Consider the following 23229-nt stretch of genomic DNA (forward strand, 5'->3'; position numbering starts at 1 on the left):
ATTGTTAGTTAGGTAGGAGACTTACCATAGCATGCAAATAATGTCATTTTCACCAACACAATAAAAATTGCATAAATTACATAAGTAACAATATCGTTTAGTCGTTCATTCACCGTGTCTATGTTTGAGCCGGTCTAATCTAGAATTTTCGCTGCGTTACTTTTTCATGAAAAATCAAAAGGAGAGAAAGAGAAGAGAGAAATGATTGCACACACAATGATGATAGTATAGTATACTTTGTGGTAAAAAATCATCTCCCAAATGAGATATTAATCACCAAAAATTCAAGAAATAAGAGATCGCAGCCAAAATAATTAACCCATGTTAAAAATAAGTGTCTGTTTCTTTTTCTGCAAACCCTAAGAAAAAAACCCTCTCTTCTCCGGGCCATATCATATTAATCACACAAAAAAATTGGAATAAATAAGTAAAAATAAACCTCAGAATTTTAAGAGCAATCAATCAAACCTCACGTGTGTTGTTACACAGCAAACGACTACACATGTGGGAAGAAATGACGACCACCAACGATGACCACGACGATAAAATCCGACCACCATTCGCCGGCTTTATGAGTGGTGGCTAGTACTATCATGCCGATCGTCGCCCCCGCCATGGTGCGAGTGGGATCCGCTCGCCTGCTGAGAGTCTGAAACACCAGTATCGGACATGTGCCGATAGGGGTTGAGTCCGGCGAGCATATTCAGCTGCCCGTCACTCATGTTATTTCCATCATTACTACCGCCGCCGCCGCCCGAGCCACCTAATTGTTGCTGACTAGGCAACAGGGTGACTGGGGCCGGGAAATTCATAAAATGTAAGCCACCGGGCATTGTTCCTCTATACAGTCCACTGTTGTTGACCGAAGCTGGAAAAGTCCAGATAGGGTCTCCGCTCATAACTTGGTTGTTAGAATTTGCCAGCATCCAAAAATTAGCCGGAATCTGACTATGTGGGTGGCTGGCCGGCACCGCACCGGTGCTTGACTGTAATAAGTACCCTCCTCCACCACCCCCGCCGCCGCCGCCGCCCATATGATTTAAGTCCTGCTCTGGCGGTCGACGCTTCCTCCCTCCCATGCTCCCCTCCCCTGCCGACGCCGCCTCCGAGAGATCTAATGACACTGTATCGCGGAGCTCCTGCTTGGCTTGCAGCAAGGAAGCGTGCATGGAGTTTGTTTGGAAATTTAGGAGAGTTGAGGAGCTGTCAGAAGACGAGAGGCCGATGCCCTGAAAGAGGCTACGCCGCTGGTTCTGGTGAAGAGAGAAATTTGGGCTGTAGTAAGAGGATCTTAGCTGAGATGGGACGGACATGCTGGAGCCGGAACTGCGGAGTGAGATGTTGAGTGACGTGAAGTTGGCAGGGATTGTGCCGGTACCGGTGGCGGCGATCACGGCGGGCTCGGCCTGCTGAAGAAGCCACTCGATGGTTTCGCCGTCGGACTTGTGGCCGAGCTCGCGTGTGAGCTGGAAGACTCTGGCGGCACACAAGGCCGGCATTCGAATGCGGCGGCCGCGGCCGTCAACTTTAGTGTGGCGGTCCTTGGTGGAGGTCCGCTTGGGGGGTGGCTTTTTGGAGGGCTCGGCGGAAGAAGCTTGAAGAGCTGAGGTGGTTGTGGCTGCGGGAGTAGAGGAGGTGTTGTTGTTGGTAGTGGGGTCGACGGTGGTGATGGCTAGAGAAGGGTAGGGGGACGTGGAGTTGGAGCAAGAAGCCGCTTCTTGATGATCTAATTCTTTTTTCTCGAGCAACTGGAAGGGGAAGTTTGGACGGTGGTGATATTGTTGTTGGTGTTGTTGGTAGTGGTGGTGGTGGTGGTGGTGGAGTTGATGATCATCACCTCCTTCCATGATCGCATGGGAAAGAGAATTATGATCAGCTTGTGGAGGGTTTTATGAGAGAAGAGTAGAGAGAGAGAGAGAGGGCTTAGTTTAGTATAATTGGGTTTTGGTGGGTCTCTCACTCAGCAGCTGATCAACTCAACTCTCAGCTCTCTTCAGTCTCACTCAGTCACTCACTCGCACTATATTTTTACAGAACAAGCCTATTTTTATTAAAATAAATAAATAAAAATCTCTGGTTGTTTGTTGGCTGGAATTTGTGTACGAAAAAAATTGAGATTTTGGTTTAGGTGATGTGTTTTGGGTTAAGAATTGTATAGTAGTGCTAGAGATATCTAGAGAGAGAAAGAAGGATGGACTAAAATGGTCCTTTGGAAAGAGAGAGAGAGAAGATAAGGGAGGGAGGGAGTGAGCGAGAGAGAGAGCTGGGCACTGGGCAGGTAAGCTTTAAGCAACAAAGATAATGAGTGGGAATTATATGGGTGAGCTTTAAAAAGCAATTTTTTGTAGGAAAAGAAATTGCTTTAAAAAGCAATTTGTTGTTGTGCTGAGCTTTTTCTAGCTTTTATATTTTAATTTTTTTATTATATATCTAAAATTATATAAATAATATTAAGGCCATCAGACCTGGCTTCTCTGCCCTCCCACTTCCCATACACTCTCATCCCCTCCTATTTGTGCGGTCACGGTTAAGCCACATCAATATTTTATATTACTATTATTTTTTGTCTTATTATCTCTATAAAAAAAATCAATATAAAATATTGACATAGCTTAACCGTGACTGCACAAAATTGGAGGGGATGGGAGTGTATAAGAAGTGGGAGGGCAGAGAAACTGGGTCCAAGGCCATCTCTAATCGAAGGAGTGTCAAGAGGCTATATTTAGCCCTATAGTCATGTAAGAAATTTTATTTTAATGAACAGTGACATACCATATTTTTATACCATCTGCAACCAAATGGGCTAAAGGGCCATAGGCCAAACATAATTTATTAATTTAATTTAATTAAATTAAATTAAACTACTATATTAAAATAATATTTTCGGACATATTGGAAGATTATTGAAAGAGGTGGCCATTTGAAAATTATTGAAAAATTTAAAGGAAAGATTATTGGAAGAGAATAGGATGTGAAGAATTGAATAAAATGAGGTAAGATAGTATGGAATGGTGTAAAAAAATAAAATAAAATAAGTCAAAAAAAAAAAAAAAAGTGGGCTGGGCTTATCGGGCTGGCTGGAACTCGCTGGCCTGATTTGGTGGTTTTGGCCTAATAGGGCCCACAAGCCCTTGGTTTGAGACAGTTTTTGTGTCATTTTGAGTTATTTTTAGCCCTATGGTCCTTTGATCGGGTCGGTTGGAGACGGCCTAAGGAAGGCTGAAATCAAACTTATAGAACTACGAACGCATGAATAAAGGTTTAGCTATAAGCGCCTTAATTTATTTATTTTCCGTTCTTAATAGGAAAAGATCATGATCAAACACCAAAAAACAAATCAAATAGATTTAACTTAATATTGATTTTTTTTAAAAAAAATTAAGAAAAAGGACACGAAGACGGAAATCAAATTCAAAATTTCACTGATACAAAAATAAGTGCTCTAGACTCCTTGCGCTACAAGTCTACAACTCCTATCCAAATTTTCAATAATTATTTCATTCTGTGGAGGAAAATATCAAAGCATCTATTACCAAATACCCGAATGTCAAATAACATTTAGATATTAATTTTTCTAGGAATTTTCAGGATACGAGGAGAAATTTATCATTATGTTTATAACACAGATAATATATCACGTGTCATAACATAAGTAGAAATTTTTTTTATTTTTTAAGTTATTAAATTTTTAGTACAAATATCTTATATATCATTTATATAACAATACATGATGTACCATTTCATCTTTGAATATAGAGGACGAGGAGAGAGGGAGGCCGGGAGGGTGGGGGGTTCCCCTTTTTATTGTGGTTGGACAGCCCCTTTGGTTCAGGACTCCACGTGAGGTGCTCTTTTTATCATTCAATCCATAAAGACAATGGTGGCCGAGTGGGACCAATCCCAAGTCAAAAAAAAAATTTAGAGACTTGGAAAAAAGGAAAGATTATATCGACGCGGGTCCCAGTCTCATTCAAGCAATCATTTCGTTTTGCCTTTGGCCCTTTGCCTTTTGCCCTGCGCCTTTGCCATTTGTTGTTTGCTGGCAAGAGAACTTTGGGATTCCTCAGCTCCTCCAATCAGTAAAAAACTTTAAACTTAGCTCTCCAACTCATTCTCCTCTCTTAGCTGACTGTTGCCTATTGGGCCTATGATCTTCGTTGGCTTTAGGGTTTAGCCTCTAGGTTCCCAAGCATCTTCCATTCTTCTCTTCTGATCCCAAAACCTTAATTAGGGTTCACTTATGCACGTTTTTTTTGGGTACCCATCCCCTGGTTTACTTAGTGCAGGTTACGAGGATTTGTCACTCAAGTGTTTTAATTTCTATGTATTAATGGCAAGAGTTTTGGATAGCCTCGCATTCACGATAAGAGGAATTATATATTATAGTACTTATTGTAATTATTTTTATTTTGTTAGATGGATGAGTGTAGGGTTTTGTATTTCTTAATATATTGTGGTTGGCCTATAGATTTAGAGTTTTCCAAACATCTTCCATTATTCTATTTTGATCTTATATGTAATTAGGGTTCTTTTTCTTTCTTAAAAAAAAAAAAAAAAAAAAAAAAAAAAAAAAGCAGCTAAAAAAGCTAAAAAAACTGGTGACTTTGTCACGGCAATCCACTCTCCAGGGGCCGGAAATACTTTGTGAGACATTTTAGCCTCCTTGTAGCCACCATCTGTGATTGAACGTAGGACATGCCGTGTAGAATACGGGCTTGAAATTCGTTCTCAACTCCTGAGTCACCCTGTGGTGGTTATATGTAATTAGGGTTCTCACTTATGCATGTTGTGAGAATTTGTTACTCCAACGATAACCAAAACCTTTACTTATGTTGTTATATGAATTCACGACAAGAGTTTTGATAGTCTCCTATCCACCACAAGAGTTCTGCTAGCTCTCACAACCCTAATTTTTTGTATTATTACGACGGTTAGGTGGTCTTAAAGCTTTTGGGTTTTGGTGTTCCTTAATTGATGCTAATGTGGATTACCCTTGAGGACAAACAGATGGCCCTGGATGCTTAGCAGTACTCGTTCCAAATTTTAAATTTAGGAAAACATGCAGAATATGCAATCATGATCGAACAGAGCTACTGGTTTTACGTGCAGGCCCATCTAAATCATTTTGATTTTGTCTAAAGAATCTGTGTTAAGGTTTGTTTACACTCATGCTGGTCCATAAATCCACTCATTTGAGCAATCTACTTAATTAAATTAATTAGTTAATCAAATTACAAACCCCATTTGGTTTTTTCTCTTTTAATCCATTTGCATCATTAATTAGGCCACAATAATGCTGAAAGAATATTCTGTCTATGTTTAGCTGAATTGATCTGGATATTGAGCTTTTTACAGCTGGGAAAATGTTGTATATACATATACATACATACACGCGCACACAGATATATATATATATATATATATATATATATATATATATATATATATTTGCAGAATTACTCGCTATAATATCTGAAAATTGCCAAGTTGAAATTGATTGGATGTTTTTATTGAGTAGCACAGCTAGTGTGATCTGCTCCACACAAAAATTGATGAGATATACTTAATCTCTGATGGTATTTTTGTCTTTGGAATCTCAAATGAACATGTGGCAGAATCTGATTTGGTGGTTTAAATAAAGAAACTGGATAAATAAAGATGTCGATGATGAACTGTTCTAGATATAGAGTTACCACTATTGCTATATCAAAGAAGCAAGCCATAATCTTCATATAACTAGTTTTACAACAGAAAGATAATGACTAGCATTTTTGACAACTTCTTGACCCGATTGTCACAACCACTGCTGCTTTTCCACGCCCTTTATTTCTTCTTTTTTCTTGACCTAATGGAAGAAGTAAGCTTGCATGAGCTCATAAATAAGTTGTGATATTTTTTATATTCTCAATTGGTTTTAAGGTGAAACCTCAACTTTCTTAATTATGAATAATTTGTGATGCCTTCATTCTTTAATTATGTATATTTAACTTAGTCACTTGGTTTTTGATATTTGCATAAACATATTAATTATCAACTATACAATAGTTAAAAAGAAAAATGATATTCGCATTTTACTCCTCTTTTTTTGTTCGTTTATTCTCATTTGATTATTTTATCCAATCAAACAGCTAAAATTAGACGGGAGTGCGAGAGGAGAAAAAAAGTGCAACAATTAGTTTTTGATTAAAACTTTCTATATTATCATTTGGCCTACAACACTTAGAGTTTCACTTTATTATAAGAGGTCTCTTTGAGTTCAAATCTCATGAGGATGATTATTTATGAAAATAAAAGGTATTCACTGTGTAAGTAAATATATACGTGTAAAAACTTCCACCTCACTAGTTTAATGACTTTATTTTTCTTTCTAATAACTTGAACCAAATCAAATGGGGCTCCATTTGAACAAGTCCATTGTAACATGTGGTAATATCCCATTGGGGATGGCAGGGTTCCTGTACGTGACAGCATTGTGGGGTTACTGTCGAGAAATGTGAACCAGGGAATTAGCAAAATCCTGCCTCCATTTAGACCACATGCCTTGCCACTTATGTAATGTCATTGAACAAGACAGCTTACCACCATCTTCTTCAGCTGTGCAACTGTTAATATCTTATGGAAAACTAGAGTCCTCTTCAGATTTGTCAATTTTCTGGATGTGAAAGTTGAAACCCTAAAGCCTACATTCAAATCAAATGAAAAATCCATTCACCATATTTATCTATAGAGATAATACACGATTAAGGTTGTTTAATTGTGTTTGGCAGCCTAAAACTCAACCAGAAAAACCTTGTCATAGACCTGGGCTTAGCCAAGAGTAGTATGATTCCCTCCTCTCTGCACTCAAGTTCGTATTCCCATTGCCGTATCTCAGATTAATTTAGTATAAATTATCATATTGTTTACTAAAAAAGTCGAAAAACGTTGTCCTCCAAAACCTGCTAAGTAAATTTTTAATGGGGTTTTTCATATATTCTTCTTGAGGATGAAGGGATTACATTTGGTTGGGTCCATACCATTTCACTATTGGAGTTCACATAAACAAGGAACTTAAGTTGTTAATCAATCAAATATGGTTGGTTTATTGGGAAACAGCGGTTAGCCTTTAAAAAGAAGTTTTCCCACTTAACCTGGGGCTTGTTTTGCTTAACCAGAACACTAATCGAAGATTGTGGAACTTGTTGGAAGCAATGAAAGAAACCCTAAAACTTAATTTAGAAGCATATAGATATGTAGATAAAGAAGGGTTTTTGGTTATGGTGTTTAGATATATCATATATGAGAGTAGTAAAGACAGTTGGAATCTTGGCGTTCATGTAGGGCTGGAAGTTGCACTGGAATATTTTGAAAACGGGGGGAGTTGAGTCACATCACTTTCTCAACTTTTTGCCTGCCTCTATTCCGGACTCCTCAGTGACTTCATCATCCTCTATAAAATAAAAGAAAAGCAAAGTTAGAAAGGAACAGAAAGCTCCCTCTTGGGATCCCTTCTGTGATCCACACCTTCCCTTTTCTTCGTCTGCACTGCATCTGCATGCAATCCCACTACCCTTGTTTTCTATTTTGCTTAGTCGCTAGAGAATTCGACCACTCATCACTATTCACTTCCTTTGATAAATGTGAATCATGTTGAATTTATCCTAAATCTGTTTTTGTTGCAAGATTTTATGTGTCCAGTTCACAACACAAATTGTTTCATATTTATATTTGTTTATGCTAATTTGTCACGTATCTACATATGAATTCGCACGAATATGTATACGATTAAATGACTTGATACTGATCATCAATATACCCTAGTAAAGAATGATCCATGAACCTGTCAATTGATCTAACGGCTACAACTGCATTCACATATAATACAAATTAGGGTTCAAGAAAAAACCGCTTCGGCGCAGGTTTTGAGACTAGGTTTTAATCATTCATGTTGCTTTGTGGCACATACAGTTGTTTCTGCCTAACAAAAGGAAACAATATTTGAAAGTGAAGAGGACTACTCCACTAAAAGATGTATCACTTTTTATAAGCTTGAAAATCTTTAGTACTTAGCTGCTAATTATAATAAGCAAGGATAAGATCTTATACCTACTATATATAAGAATTGTATCTAAATCACACTCGACTGTGCGAATAATTAAGTATATATTCCCAAGCAATAGTGGTGCCTTGCCTCAGCAAGAAGGAAAGATGATAACTTTGATCGAACAAAAGATTAGTGCAGTAGTATTGGGGTTGTTACTTTTGTAGCACCAATTAGTTTTTTGAGATGGATTGTTACTTTTGTTGCACCAATGAAAGAAACCAGTTTGGACGACTTTTTGCTGTCGTGCCAAGTTGCTAAAATCCACGATACACTGAAAATCTTATCTCAATAAACCTAGGGAAGTCCAATCAGAGCATAGCAGCTAAGCATGAAAAGACAATGAACCAATTACACTATCAAAAAAATCTGCCTTGGACAATGGACCATGGGATCTGAATTATCCGCCATCCCATTTTTCTCTCCTCTCCCTCTTCTTGTATTTAAACACCCAAGATTACTCCTTAATGCTCAAGATTATGTCACGAGGCGAGAAGAAAAGGGAGACGAGATAATCCAACTCCTGGACAATGGACAATTGGACATGAGAGAGCTCAAAACATGAATACTGATTTACATACTACGAGTGTACTGCTATCGAGAAGTCCTATATTAATAATACAATGATATATATATATATATATAAATATATGTTTATGTCCACTTAATGTTGTATCATGACACATGATGTTATGTGGTATGTATTTATGCCGTGTGAGTTACTTTTCATGACACATTCTGTTAATTTTTGTCATTTAATCATTTTCAATTCATTTGATTCGATAATCAAAATTTGATAAAAGTGTGTAAAAAGTAAAAGAATATATGTAAATAGCAACATCTTAATCAATTGTTTTTCGACAAAAAAAAAAATTTGTTTGTTTGTCCTTTTGGTTTTTAACCTAGTCTCTAAAATACAGAAAATTCCAAAATTATATAAATCTCATCACTTCCACCATCACAGGTTTATTGTAGACAGTGACTAAGCACAAGTACTTCTTTTTCCCTTTCCAATTTTACATTTGCTCGCAGGTTGAATTAATTAACAAGTAATAACCTTCTGATCATTGTTGTTTGAGGCCCACACATCCACTGGCTTAGATGAGCTTAAGAAGCTTCGATTTCCCCAATTTTTATATATAAAAAAAAATATATAAGTGGTGATACTTCGACTGAACCACCCACTATCATACAAAAATGTTGAAACGATAATAATACATAATTAATTCGTCACGGTAACATCTCAATTATAAATAAGTTTATCTCTATTAATAATTTGAAAATCCTACTAATGCGATCAAGTATTTTTTTTTTTTTTTTTCATTAGCAAAAAAATTTAGAAAGATTAGTTACTTTCACCATCAGTGACAGGGCATGTTCACAATCACAGACCAAAAAAACTTACTCGTACACCTAACTGACAATGTGATCAAGTGTTTTATTAAAATACTGTAGCAAAAGAAGGATAAAAAATGAAAAGCATTCCGTTAAAGAATAACAAAATCTCGTATCCTTTTACATTTACTTTTTATAGTGCATGGCCTAAGATTTGATTTGAAAACACTCTTACTTTTACACCTCATATCTTTGTCCTTTTTCAGTAAAAATAAAATAAAAAGATCCATTGAACCCTTTCTTACTCCTTTATTCCAGACCCCCCTTTCTTTTTGATCGAGACTAGAGTAGTATAATTACTTACATGCACGATAGACCTAGCTTTCGGGAAAGGCTTTTCAGCCAAAATGGAGGTTTGTCAAAAAAATATATTTTAAAAAATGATTACATGGTCGTTTGCGTGTTAATTTAATAAAATTAACATATTTTTCACGGAATGATTTACCGTAGATAAATTCAGAAACTACTTCTATTATTTTTTATTGTTAAAAATCAAAATAAGAAGTTATGTCATTCTCAAATACCCTTTTAGCTAAAAACTCTTCAGAAAATGATATCCATATCAGTCTAACAGGACACAATTGAATGTCATAGTCATCCCCGCATCGGATCCAAAAGAGTACTAATTGCATCATGCACCATGCTTGAATTACCTATATACTAAAAGGAAAACTCAACTTAAACTTTATAGCTTCATAAAGATTATTATAAAAATACAAATTTGTAACTTACTCAAATTGGTTAGAGCAGTGTACTCTCCTATTTATACATAAATTGAATAACCCTCCCCATATAGGTTTGTAAAAAAAAAAAAACAAAAGTTACTATAAAAATTCAAGTTAACTAGAATGTCTTTAGCTGCATGTGATCCAATATTCTATTGAATATGGTGTTGAGGTTCTCTCCATGCGTTCCTTGTTCGAAACTCTGCCCTCTCCTAAATTATTGTAATAGTTTCGCATTCTCCTCCTCTCTTCAATAACAATAAATTAAAAAAAATGAAAAAAAAAAAGCTCTTTAGCCATTTGAGGTATATATTTTCCTTCCCTTTCTGCATGTAATGAAACAGGCAAATAAATTAAAAAATAAAAGATTTTTATTGTCCACACAAATTAGGAAAATAAAAACAAATGCACGTGCTTGTTTAAAGGCATTTATCAACTTTGTTGGCTGTGAAGTGAAATCCACATGTTTGCGCCAGTGTACATTAATCATTATAAATATTAGTTTAGATAAAAAATAAAAAAGAATATTTGAAATAGAATATATTGCAGCACAAAATTAAATAGTTCATCAAAGAGAACGAATAAATGTTATAAATCTACTTCCTTCTAGGGTTTTGTTGGGTGAAAAGATTAGAATTCTTTTGATATGATGCTCGTATTGATATGTCGTGTTAACTAACATGTTATAATTTAAGTGAACGGTATTATTGATATATCTTTTTCTATATTAACGTTGCAGATTCTTCGTATTATAACTTACTTACATGCATGACAACGGTCTATCACGAAAAAGAATCCTCAATCTACTAAACATGCACAGTGACCTCTAACAAAAAAAATGCCTAATATAATGAGAAACCATATATAACCAGGTCAGATTTACGCTTCCTCCGGAACCATATCCGTGGCGGATCATCAGAAAACTCCACAACTTTCAGCTTCTACCGTTTGGTGCGGGAAGGCGCGTGTCCGGCAGCACAGCCAGGCACTACTTTGGTCACGTCTATATGCAGGGTCACCCTTTGCATGGGTTCTGTTGGACATTGCCTGAAGGGTGTGCCCATGAAGATCGACATGTCCGGGGGCACAGGATTTGTGATCCATATGCAGACCCCTTTACAGGTTGTCCCAGAATTGAGATTGCCAGCACACTTGTACATGAATTAGGAAGGGTCATACATCCGACCCGCGCGTGCAGAACAAGAGAAGGGGTGTGCGGAAATCATTTCTCCATGAACTAATACTTTGTAGAATCAAACAATAAAATGATGCCAAAGAACTTCCCAACTCCATTATATATCCTCATTGATGGCATTCAAAAAACCAAAAGGAAAAGACCATTATAATATTGTCATCTAGAGACCTGCATATCAGGGAGAAGCCACAAAAAAAACCCTACTGTAACAGAGAGACGCCACGGAGATAGTAACAGCAGAGTCGAAAAACCAGACTGGCCTATGGGAACAGTCGGGCGCCTACATGACAGGACGCTGTCAAGAGTTATGATGGTCATCCCCTGTCACCTTAGACGAGACTTATCTAATACTGTAGACTCACTTTACACAAGCTGTTAACAAAGCAGCAAATGCTAAAAGATTTGAAGACCCAGATGAATGTTTATTTTCCGTCATCCTCGTCACCATCTTCATCCTCATCTTGGTCATCCTCATCATCTTCAGAGTCGTCGTCTTCATTCTTTCCCTGCCAATAATCAAACCTCAAAGATTAAGATATCTATTTCCTACTATAACCTTCATTTGACTAGTTATAACAGATCATAAAGGGCATTTACCAGACTGTTCAAATGGAAGCACAGTAAACAACCACACTCAGCTACTGAAATTACTGAAAGGTGACTATATATATGCCCTTACGTAATACAAAACCTAGATGAACGAGGACTCTACGAGATTAAATTACACACACAAATGTAGCAATGCACGAGTTGCACAAGTACTATATCAGCAACATCAGGTCACCAGAGGTAAGCAGTTTACTTTTTCCAAGGATGCCAAAAGCTACTAGTATGGGTTCTGCATGTGAGGTTCAATTTATCAACATTTCTTATGCATTTATGCAGTTCATGGCAAAGACTTAATAATGATTAAGCCAGAAATTAACATCTGAAATATTTTTCTTCACTTTTGAATGACACAGCAATGCTTAAATATGTAGGCTTTAGAAACTACAAAAAATCCTTATGTTAGCCTCAAGATCTTCTTGTATGTCACAAATATTTAAGTTTTAGAAAGTACAGATTCCATTAGCGGTTAATCTAGCATAAAGGTTGTCTGTATTTATAGTATTTTCACTTGACATGTAAACCTAAAAGGATCTGTGCATTCACCTCTTCATCAGCTTCCTCATCATCAAATTCCTCATCGTCATCAGCCTCCTACGTCAAAGACGTCATGAGCTACTATTAGAAAATTAGGCAAGCAGTAAAAGCTTCTACACAATACTTAAATTATGCTTGAGAAATAGGGAAGTGATAAAGCAGAAGTTACATGGTTGAAGTAAGTCAGAGGATTGGGCCACAAATCCTCCTTAATAACCTCCGCAATCTGCAGTGTGATGTGGAAGTTCAGAAAGGTACCATACAAGTAAGAAAATGTTCAGATTGACACATAGTTCTCGATACCACATTGAAATATAACTACAAACTAACCTCGTCATGAATCTCATCCTCCAAAATATCTTTTTGTTGACTATCACTAAACCAGCTAAAGAAGCTGCATAGAAAACAAGAATTGGAATTTCAGTCAATATGAGGTAATTCGAAAGACTAATAAAAGTATTTTCTGGAGGTCCATCCTAACAGGTTCCATTAACGAACCTTTCCTCAACCTGAGGTCGCTTGTTCCCTTTCTTATCATGATTAACTCCATTAGGAATGCCCTTCACAAATCAGGTATGCAGTAAGTCGTAATACCCCAACATAATTGACCAGAAATATAAACTGAATGCAAGACAAATCTTATACCATTCCCTCTTTCCATTTTATGGATGTAGCAGTAACTTTTGTTGCTTCATCAAGGAAAGTAAAGGTCTTCGTAAGCTTTGTGTCTTCAAAATAAGGATTGGGGCTGAAGACCTGTACCATTAAATAATAAATTTGGTTACAATCTCAGTACATTCATTAACTAAAATAAAACATAAAATATGCCCTTGATACACTTCAAAGATACCATGGAATAGGAAAAGAGAAGACTCACAAATGTGATGGCGTAACCAGATTTCACGTCCTTGAAGTCCTCAACTTCCAGAGAAGTCAGATGCTTGAAAATCTATGAAAAGGAAAAGAACGATGAATCCATACTAAGCTAACTAGAATCAAATCTGAAAGATTACATAGAAATAATCTCCATAATTTCATTGATTATGGAAGAGCAGGAAGGGAATGCGAGTAATTGAATTGCATAATCAGTGACCACCGACAAATATTTATAATTGAGGGATTAATTAAAGGTATAAACAGAAAGATGCACTAAATAATTTCAGAATCACAATAAATGCAAACCTTTTGATCCTCTTCAGTCAAAAGTTCACTAAGCGCGGGATGGCTCAGGAACTGCAGAGTATGGAGAAAGTAAATTATTCAAACGCCACCTAAACATAATAAATCCTTCACATGTGTATATAAATAAGGATAGATAACTTACAGCGGTTAACCAAAAGTCAGGGATGGACTTGATAATATCATTTCGCTTATCGTAGACCGGCCTGCGTACCTCATTATACTTCTGCTCCACTTCCAGGACTTTATCGCTGGCTTCCTCATTGATCTAAAAAGCATTCAAAAGAAAACATTAAAAACAAATGAACAATGTTGATCCACCGCGATAATTCATAAGTCAAAATTGATACAAGTGAACTGTAGCAGCTAAAAGCCTAAAACAAGTATGTCTCAGAACTTAAAAATGACCCTGTACGGTTATAAAAATTCAAATCAATGGACATTTTTTATAAGAAACATAATTCATTTAAAAGATAATAAAGCAATGCACATTCATGATTACGAAATGCCTCACCTTACGAACAAAGCCACAAAGTGAAAAATGTAGTATGGGTTCACATAATATAACTCTGTTCAGTTTAGCATTTGGGAAATGAATAAGAAAAGTAACAATAATTAAATCTACCAGCTATCAGTTGTTTGGTTAAATTAATAAACATGGAAATTGGTACAGAACACGAAAGAAGATAACTCTATATTTTCCTTATCGAGCTGACAGCTTATGCACTTACGTCACTCGTCAGGTGCAACCCTGCCCAATTATGTAATGAAATAATTGAATTTATTGCTGAGCTGGTTATTCAAGGCCAAAGATTGGCTACCGGATTTTGTCTTCAACTAGAAGAAGATCAGTTACTTTTCAATCTCCTTTGATCTTTGGCGTTCTTTCTACAAGATCAACTTTTTCTTCAAGGTTCAAGACAAGAGAAAAACCGCCAACCGTTATCCAATGCTGAGTTTACCCTCGCAATTTCTTTTCAAAACAGGAAAGAATTGATGAGGGGCTCTTACGATCAGAAGCTACAAAAATCGCAATTTCTTTTCAATTATATTCTTCTCTATATTTTCATGCAATTCAAACTTCACAAAATGTCAAACCTTAAAGTTCTATTCCTTCCCCATTTATTCTCTAGTCGAATGTAAACCCAACCTATGGTAATGATAAACAAACAAGGAGAAAATCTAACACCGGATGCCAACAATTCAAACTTCACAAAAACGAAACACATTCCACAGTTACCAATTACAATAATTGTTCAGAGCATCCACTGTGCTACAACATATAACGAGAATGCAAAGCGCGGAGCTTCCGCTTATGGCCGTCTATATAACAGAGCGGCTTTAAATTCTAAAAACAAACAAAAAAATCCAGTTTTCTATCAACCAAGCATACCACCATCAGATCCTTTTCTGGGTTAATTTCCCAGAAAACCAAAACCCGAAAACCAAATCCCTTTTCGACTCATGCATGCCGCGAAACCAATTGAAATTCAAGAAAAAACAAGAACACAAAAACCCCTGAATCGGCAGAATTTCCCAAAAGAACATCGCCAAAACCGAAACCGTTTCTTCCGTTTTGTTCAATTATGAAAGTACAACAAGAATATGCAGAGATAGGCATGAAGGTACAACCTTTTCGAGCTCGTCTTGGACCTCCTGCAACTTCTCGATGGAGAGGACGAGCTTCTCGTCGATGTGGTCGGCGTTCTCGTCCTCGGGTTTCTCTGAGAGCTTCAGCTTCTTGCCCTTGTCAGCCACCATCTTTCTTCGAGCTTCTGAATTCTGATGCTCTCTCTCTCTAAAACCCTACCGCTCTCCCTCTCTCTCTCTTCTCTCTCTGTCTCGCTCCTCGAGTGACAAATGCGACTGTGTATGAGAGAGTACAAAAGGGGTAGGGTTTTGGGGGGTGGGGTTTATAATCCGCTGCGGGAACCGACGGTAATAGTACAGATACTGAGCCACTCATCTATTGACATGTAGTAATAAAGATGGTCGACGTTGACCGGGCCCAAAAACTCATATTGGGCTGGACCAAATGCTATAGAACAATAGCAGGCCCGTTCTATTTTTTTTTTTGTTTGGGTCACACACATTTTAAATATTTTTAATTAATAATTATAAATTGGATATAAGGAATTTTAACTAAAAATCCACCGTACTGCTCACTTTAACGAAAAACCACATTTTTACACTAAAAAGTCAATCCTGATACTATTCACTTTACTCTTTATTTTGTCTTTATTATTAAAACTCAAAGTTTTCAAGCTCTTTTCATTAGTTTCCTGATATATTATTAACGCTTCAAAAAGTCGTTTTGCACTTCCATAAGTATGTTTTTTTAATAAGGAAAACAAATGAAAATGGCTTGAAAACTTCGAGTTTTAACGATAAGGACAAAATGAAAGGTAAAGTGAATAGTACCAGGATTGACTTTTTAGTGTAAAAATATGATTTTTCATTAAAGTGAACAATATCAAAAGCTTTTCGTTAAAGTTCTATTTTTAATATGACGTGTTAGTAACGTTTGACATGAAGAAATTAGTAACATCGTCATCTAGTGTTAAAATCCCGCTTACTTACACTTAAACAAAGTGAAATGTGTTCTTAAATACATAAAGAAATTGAATTGATACTTACATAGATTCATGTGAACTAGTTATTTATTTCATCAATTAAAAGGGGGATTTGAAATCCGACAAAAAATGCCAATATATAACGTCCATGGTCGTACAATCTTTTTCAAAAATAGTTACATTACATGTACCGCATTTAGTTTTCTGACTAGCACCTCTATTAGAAATTGTGATACTAATCGTTTTATTCTTTTACAAATTACAACAAAACATTCGTCAGAAAAGTCCCAAGTAGCAGGATTATTCTTCAGTCAGAAGATTTAATAGCGTTATATCTGAAAAACTTGAGGAAAGCCACCACTTTCTCATGAGGATTGCTCACCTCTTTCACCTCAGGTATCTCAGTCATAGCTCTTATGCAGGAATATATGAGGAGTTGTTTGAAGGTCCATGACCTTAAATCCAAGGACTTCTTCCTGAGCCTCATATGCCCCTAAGTGTGCAAGAATGACCACTTCTAGGAGTCCAACATTCTTAGGGTCAAACGACTTGGGAAATCCATTAGGGTAGAAACCCTTCAGTCCCTCTTCAAGCAGATTTAGTTTCTCACTCACTTCTTTGATGGCTCTTTCTCTTGTGCTTGCCCCCTGGTTTCCAACACTGAGACCATGCTCTCAAAAACCTGCACCAAAGATTAATAATTTAGCTAGCTACGTTTAAGAAGCCTTTTTTTTCTTGCGGACAAATCACAGTCGACATGTTTCTGCAAACATTTATTTGATAATTTGCTTATAAATGAATGACTTCTCATATATAAGGAGCCAAACAGTATCCATTCTCGAGTATTCTTACCTGTTACATAAAGCCAGCATAGAAACGAACTTAGGATCTTTTATAGGGATCTTGTGGAAGAAGTCCAGTTTTCCAGGTTTCGTCGATGTATTCAAGGATGACAAGAGACTCAGCAATCGGTTTTCCATTGTGGACAAGCACTGGAACTTTCTGATGAACAGGATTCAACTTGAGGAGCAATGGGCTTTTGTTCTTCAAGTCTTCTTCCACATATTCATAGGGTATGCCCTTAAGTTTGAGGGCCAATTCCACCCTCTTTACATAAGGGCTTGCTCACATTCCATGCAAGGTCACTTTGTTTTCCTCTGCCATCTCTCTCCCTCTTTCTCTCAAGACTCACAGCCTCTCTCTCTAGTTTTTGATGTGATGTTGAGTTCAAGCTATTGGAAGCAGCTTTATATAGAGCTCAAACCATTTTCTTAACTTGCTTGGAAAGTTGGCAGCAAAAACTTGCCTAACAAGTCTTCAATAAAAAAGTAAGAAAATTATTAAAAAAACATGCACGAACATTTTTTTGGATAAGTTTCACTCCCAATTTCTGTTTTGGAGCACGCAGACCAAAATATTTAGACCACTCAATTTCCATCTTACGCCCCATATTACCTCATTTCATTAGCCCACTTCACAAAGCATAAAAGCTTAAAAGTTTCAAATCTCTCTTTCTCTTTTGAATGACCTAAATCTCTTAATCCACGTGCTTCAGACACAGATCGAATTGATCTCAAAATTAGTCATAACAATTTATATAAATGGAATTCCATCTTCTAATTACCAACTACGAAAATCAAAAAGTTTATTGACCAAATAACTAAAGTAATGATATATATTATCTCAACCGACGCATCCAAATTTGTTTTGAATTCTTTAAGTTTACCAAAGACAAATTTTTTGCTTTGCGCTTGGCAGGTTCACTATTTTATATCGCCCATTGCATCACCAATGACCAAACTATTCTTTCTTCTGTCACCACTCTCTTCCTCCCTCTAGAAAAATTACCTTTCAAGAAGCACCCATCACCCATGCCATCAAGGATTTCGAAATTTAAAAATAATAATTAAGAAATTCTCTTGTTCCTTGCAATCAAATTGTGAGATTGAGAGCAATATGAAACTTACTTCCCCACATTTTTGAGAATTAAGTTTATTTGTTATAATGATTGTTTGAGTCAAAATTGTAGTGGGGTTGGACAAAAAAGGTCAACGAAAAGACTTGAAATGGCCCAAAGTAAAAGACTTAAAGCCCAGGCTCAAGGGGCTCATGCAATAGCGAAGAAGGTCTAATCACCTCAAAAGCCCAAGCGACACAAAAAGCTGATCAACCTACTCCACACTACCAAAACTTTAATGTCGATGATTCACCGCTCGCACGCAGAAAAGAAGGCCCGTCCTGCCACATAAATAGGTGAATATTCCTGTACTACCCTTTGTTGGTCCAGAGGGACAGAGGAGGCTAGGTTAGCCGAAAAATGGTTATCGGTGCAAGGACGCGAGGTGCCACTAATTTTTAAGAGTAAGAAGGGGTAAAGAAAATGCCTCGAGCCAAGGTTCTGGCATCAACAATGTGGGGGTTCTAGGTACATCAAGTGGCAAATATCCATAGGTGTACTCCTTAACCACGAGAGAGTCTTATGTGAAGAAACCGAACTAGGGACACATGAAAGAGAAGTGGGACCAAATTCTGAGCCAGTTTAGCATAACAAATCAGGAGCGTTGGGGTGGGGTTAGGGTGTTGTTTGTGTCTTAGTCCATAGGAAACATGCGGTCCGAATTCCAAATCATAGAATTTCTAACACAAAACAAAATAATTCACAGCATAAAGCAAATACAACTCAAAGTACATGGTCACTTTACGGATTTAAGGGCATTCTCTCTTAACAAATTTCAGGAAAGCCACCACCTTCTCGTGAGGATTCCGCATCTCACTAACCTCAGGTATCTCGATCATAGCTCTATGCAGGAAAATACAAGTGGAGTATTTTTAGGGTCTATGACCTTAAATCCTAGGACTTCTTCCTGAGCCTCATATGCGCCCAAGTGTGAAAAAATGACCACTTCTAAAAGTCCCACATCTTTTAGGTCAAATGACCTGGGAAATCCATCTGGGTAGTAACCCTTCAATCTCTCTTCTAGTGGCTTTACTCTCTCACTCACTTCTTTGATGGCTTTCTCTTGTGCTTCTCCACTGGTTTCCAACACTGTGGCCAAGCTCTCAAAAATCTATAACAAACAACAAGCATATGTAAGCTCTATAGTTTCAGTTTTTATTCTTTTTGTTAGAGATGTGATGTAGAACAAATGGCAGAATGGATTGAAGAAAAAATGGATCATTGGAAGACAAAAGGACATAGTGGGAAGTTACGGATTTGGCATCCAATTAATGTTGTTTTAATTCCTAAAAGTCCTTTGAGTTGTAATCTTTATTTAACTCATCGAAATGTATCAATTGCAACCATTCAAGAATTAATCAATCACAATCCTTTGGGATTTCTATCAAATTTCTAGTGAATTCCAGACTTTGTTCTACAAGGGATTACGTTGGTAACCCTTTGTCTACTTCATGTTGCGTCAAGATGGCAAGGAGTGAAGAAAGAACAATGTGAGGGATGTGGAAGAAATGTAATAAAATAGACACAAGATAAAAACTAAAAACTATATACACGAAATGGTTATTAAACGGATTTTAAAAACTGCATTTTTTGTTCTCAACTCTCACATGCTGCATAAGGCCGGCCCAAAAGCGAGCTTGAGATCTTTTATATGGATCTTGTGGAAGAAGCTGAGGGCCAGTTTTCCAGATTTCATCAATGTACTCAAGGATGACTAGGGACTCGGCAATCGGTTTTCTGCCGTGAACAAGTACGGGAACTTGCTGAAGAACAGGATTCAGTTTGAGAAGCAATGAGCTTTTGTTCCTCAAATCTTCTTCAACGTATTCGTAGGGTATGCCTTTGAGTTTGAGAGCAAAAACCACCCTCTTAACAAAAGGGCTTGCCCACATTCCATATAAGGTCACTTTGTTTTCCTCTGCCATCTCTCTCTCTCTCTCAATCAAAAAATCTTGAGTTCATGCTACTACTTGAAGCAGCTTGATATAGAGTTCATAGGAAAAGCTTGCCTGACAAGCTTTGCATATAAAATTACAAGTCAAGAGCATTTTAATCAACAAACACAAGTGGTTAAACATTTTTTCTTGATCCTGACATTATGATATCATATTACATTGGATAATTGATTCTATTATATCATCTCCAAAGGAGATGGTGTTAGTTGACTCAGCAGATAAAGTAATTATATATATTTTTAGAGCATTGAACTCCACACTTCACAATTGATCAAGGATTCTTTTAGCGTGACGGTGTGAGTGACGGAGCTAGAAATTTTTTCTAATAGGAGCAACTTTTGAGTTATAAAATAAGCGAAAAATTTGTTAATGGTAAGGTTTTTTATATTTGGTGATAACATGTTATGTTATGGTGTGTATTTGTTTGATATATCAACTATTGTAGCTTTGTTTAAAAACAAAAAAAAAACAAAAAAAAAAACTATTGTAGCCAGTTTTAATCGAATTTTTATGTTAATTATATTGACAATTTATTTAATTGAGTAGCAATAAATTGAAGTTTGCTCAAAACAACATTTGTCACACTCACACAAAACTATATACACGCATTTGATTCATTTGTTAGGCGAATACGAGGAATATTGGTGTATTTTTAATAAATATATGGAATTTTCAAATCAGGAAAGTTGAGTGGGGGCAGCTGCCCCAGTGGGCACAGGCTGCCTTATATTGTCTAGCAGGCAATGCATATAGGATGTCAAGCTGCAGGAGATTTCAGGACATTCTCTCCAAAAAAAGACTTGATCAAGGCCACCATTTTTTCTTGAGGAATATCAAATATGCGTCCCTTTCACCACCACAGGTTCCTCAATCAGAGCGCTATTAGGTAGATAACGTCTTTTAGACCTCGTAAATCATAATATAACACGTAAACTAGTAACATTGTGTGACACTGTGACTGTCATGCTCAAAAAGAGAACAAATGTAGCTTGTGAGAGAGCATAATAATATGCAAGGACTTCCACATCAAGCATATGAGCCAAATTTTCAGAAGCTGCAAATTTTGGCAATAATTCCTACAACTACTACTACTAGGCAGCTGGCACCACTGATGAATGAGCTGCCTAATTCTTGAATTAGGGTCCATATTTCCCTCTCAATCCATAATGTCATCTGTTGTATGGACAACTATTAGGCACCTAATCAATATTTATTCTTTCTTTTAAGATAAGATTATAGAATGTGTAGGACGTGTTAATAGTCGATTCAGATATCATGTTAGAATGTGAGCATCCAAATTCAAAACTTCTAATTTGAACCAGAGTTTGAAACCAAACTTGTTGAGAATCCGTACAATTATTGTATGAACAACTATCTCTCAAGCACAAGTTTAGGTTCGGCATCAAAGAAAAAAATAAAACAGAGCACCTAATGTACTTCACGTACCAATAATTTGAGACTGCCCCCTTCATTATGGGGTGACATATGGATTTTACCATTCGAGCTTTCTGAAATGTAATCGATAGGATTTTTTTAATATTGACAATGTGTGGATAGACTGGTAAATACTCTTAACTACTTGAACTACAAGCCCTTATATGCAGAAAGACTTAAGATCATATAACTATTTTGTAGGCGTTAACTCCCGGATGCAGAATTCATACTCTCAACATTGGACAAAAATCTTGTTTATGCAGCATTTTACTTGTCAAACCTAGTTTCTATTAGAGCAAGTCCATCCCTAAAAGCAAAGTCCATTTAATCCACTCAAATGAATAGTAATTGACTTGATTGAATAGTCATTGGCCAAGTGCATCTTTACTCCTAAAAAATGAGCTGGCCCAAAGTTTAGTCAATTCGTATAAAAATTTTATTCATTTTTTTTATAAAATAATAAAAAAATAATTTTATTTTTAATTTCGGATAGAATTTTTAACCAATCTTGTCACACCACGTGTCATTTTCTGAAAGTACAATTTTTGTAGAAGATGGTTAGGTATTTATATGTATAAAAACAATCATTTAATATTTTTTCTGTATTTTAAAACATTTTTTATAATTTTTTTATTAAGTTAATTAATATGGGCCTTTAGATTTCAAAAATGTTGAAATCCAACAGCCCAAAAGTGGACACGTGGCCCATGGTGAGATTCTGACATTTTTTTTTTTTTTTAAGTTTGGAGCACGCTAGACGAAAAAAAAAAAGAATAAGCCTTGGCTGACGTTAAACCGTTAGATAGGCATGTTCCTCACTCAGCCCATTCTGGGACGGACTAGAGACTGGGGTGAACTTTGGGCTGGTCTATTTTGTGGAGTAGAGTGGGTTTTTAGGATGCCAGCCTATTTTTTTAAACTTTGGGCCAGTCTTCAAAGGAGAAATGAATTTGCTCTTACATGAAAGGGAGAGAAGAGAGAATGGGATCCACCTTTAGTTGTAAGATAGTTACAGAATTGAATGTTGCCACCCAACTCGCTATGTTGATATTCCATAACGGTCCATCCTTCTAATTAATCATATCAAACTCACAAGGAAAAAAAAATGTGACATCTCAACAGAAAATACTCGGCTCATCACATGGAAGGAGTTATTCTTTCATGAACTAGCTAATGCTACGGCTGACTTGTTGACAAGACAGAAGCTTTTTATCCAACTGTGCTAAGTTGTGAATTTTCTCTCAATAATGTGCCCATGTCGGGCTGCAAAGAAAGTTTTAGGGCTTCTGACGAATGAGTGCTCGCACTTTCTGAAGCATGACCTCCGGTTGTAAGGCCTTTTAAGGTGCATTTATTGCACTTGCACTGGATTATCTTTAGTTGAGGCGAGTTTCTTAATATTCCATTAAAGTGAAGTCTCTGAAAGTAACAAGCACGAGACTACACTAACTCTTATTCCAGTCTAGTCATAGCTAATGAAGACAAACAAACTCTCCCTTAGTTTCTAATTTGAGATATTTTGCCGACTACTTGCCAAAGCAGCTGCTGTTAAAGTCGTTTTTAAAAAAGCAGCTTCTGTTAAAAGTCGTTAAG

General features: G+C 36.6%; 3 protein-coding genes and 1 pseudogene across 3 annotated transcripts; all 4 read right to left on the bottom strand.

Annotated features, from left to right (window-relative positions):
• On the bottom strand, nucleotides 1-2271 carry LOC137711409 (transcription factor TCP15-like). The gene has a single exon (XM_068450646.1). The coding sequence runs from the start codon at nucleotides 1845-1847 to the stop codon at nucleotides 570-572; it is 1278 nt and encodes a 425-aa protein (XP_068306747.1). The 5' UTR covers nucleotides 1848-2271; the 3' UTR covers nucleotides 1-569.
• A 9209-nt stretch (nucleotides 2272-11480) lies between these two features.
• Nucleotides 11481-15578, bottom strand: LOC137711041 (NAP1-related protein 2-like). Its single transcript, XM_068450237.1, has 10 exons — nucleotides 15350-15578; nucleotides 13863-13985; nucleotides 13721-13771; nucleotides 13416-13487; nucleotides 13184-13294; nucleotides 13037-13098; nucleotides 12869-12932; nucleotides 12708-12764; nucleotides 12548-12595; nucleotides 11481-11901 (listed from the first exon to the last, which is right to left on the bottom strand). The coding sequence occupies exons 1-10, from the start codon at nucleotides 15476-15478 to the stop codon at nucleotides 11818-11820; spliced, it is 801 nt and encodes a 266-aa protein (XP_068306338.1). The 5' UTR covers nucleotides 15479-15578; the 3' UTR covers nucleotides 11481-11817.
• Nucleotides 15579-16597: 1019 nt separating this feature from the next.
• LOC137710207 (glutathione S-transferase U9-like) lies at nucleotides 16598-17454 on the bottom strand (annotated as a pseudogene).
• Nucleotides 17455-19082: 1628 nt separating this feature from the next.
• Nucleotides 19083-20172, bottom strand: LOC137710209 (glutathione S-transferase U10-like). The gene is made up of 2 exons (XM_068449149.1): nucleotides 19855-20172; nucleotides 19083-19358 (listed from the first exon to the last, which is right to left on the bottom strand). The coding sequence occupies exons 1-2, from the start codon at nucleotides 20170-20172 to the stop codon at nucleotides 19083-19085; spliced, it is 594 nt and encodes a 197-aa protein (XP_068305250.1).
• Nucleotides 20173-23229: the final 3057 nt, after the last annotated feature.

The sequence above is a fragment of the Pyrus communis genome, chromosome 12, assembly GCF_963583255.1.
Source record: "Pyrus communis chromosome 12, drPyrComm1.1, whole genome shotgun sequence".
NCBI classification, from domain to species: Eukaryota; Viridiplantae; Streptophyta; class Magnoliopsida; order Rosales; family Rosaceae; genus Pyrus; species Pyrus communis.

Bases quoted from the DNA above. Each gene is read 5' to 3' on its own strand.
- LOC137711409 (XM_068450646.1), bottom strand. From the start codon at position 1,847: ATGGAAGGAGGTGATGATCATCAACTCCACCACCACCACCACCACCAC.
- LOC137711041 (XM_068450237.1), bottom strand. From the start codon at position 15,478: ATGGTGGCTGACAAGGGCAAGAAGCTGAAGCTCTCAGAGAAACCCGAG. The intron at 12,933-13,036 runs GTTCGTTAATGG...TTTTCTATGCAG, and splicing joins CGACCTCAGGTTGAGGAAAG to CTTCTTTAGCTGGTTTAGTG. The intron at 12,765-12,868 runs GTTAGTTTGTAG...ATCACACTGCAG, and splicing joins AGGATGAGATTCATGACGAG to ATTGCGGAGGTTATTAAGGA.
- LOC137710209 (XM_068449149.1), bottom strand. From the start codon at position 20,172: ATGGCAGAGGAAAACAAAGTGACCTTATATGGAATGTGGGCAAGCCCT. The intron at 19,359-19,854 runs GTGAGAGTTGAG...TGTTTGTTATAG, and splicing joins GGGCCGGCCTTATGCAGCAT to ATTTTTGAGAGCTTGGCCAC.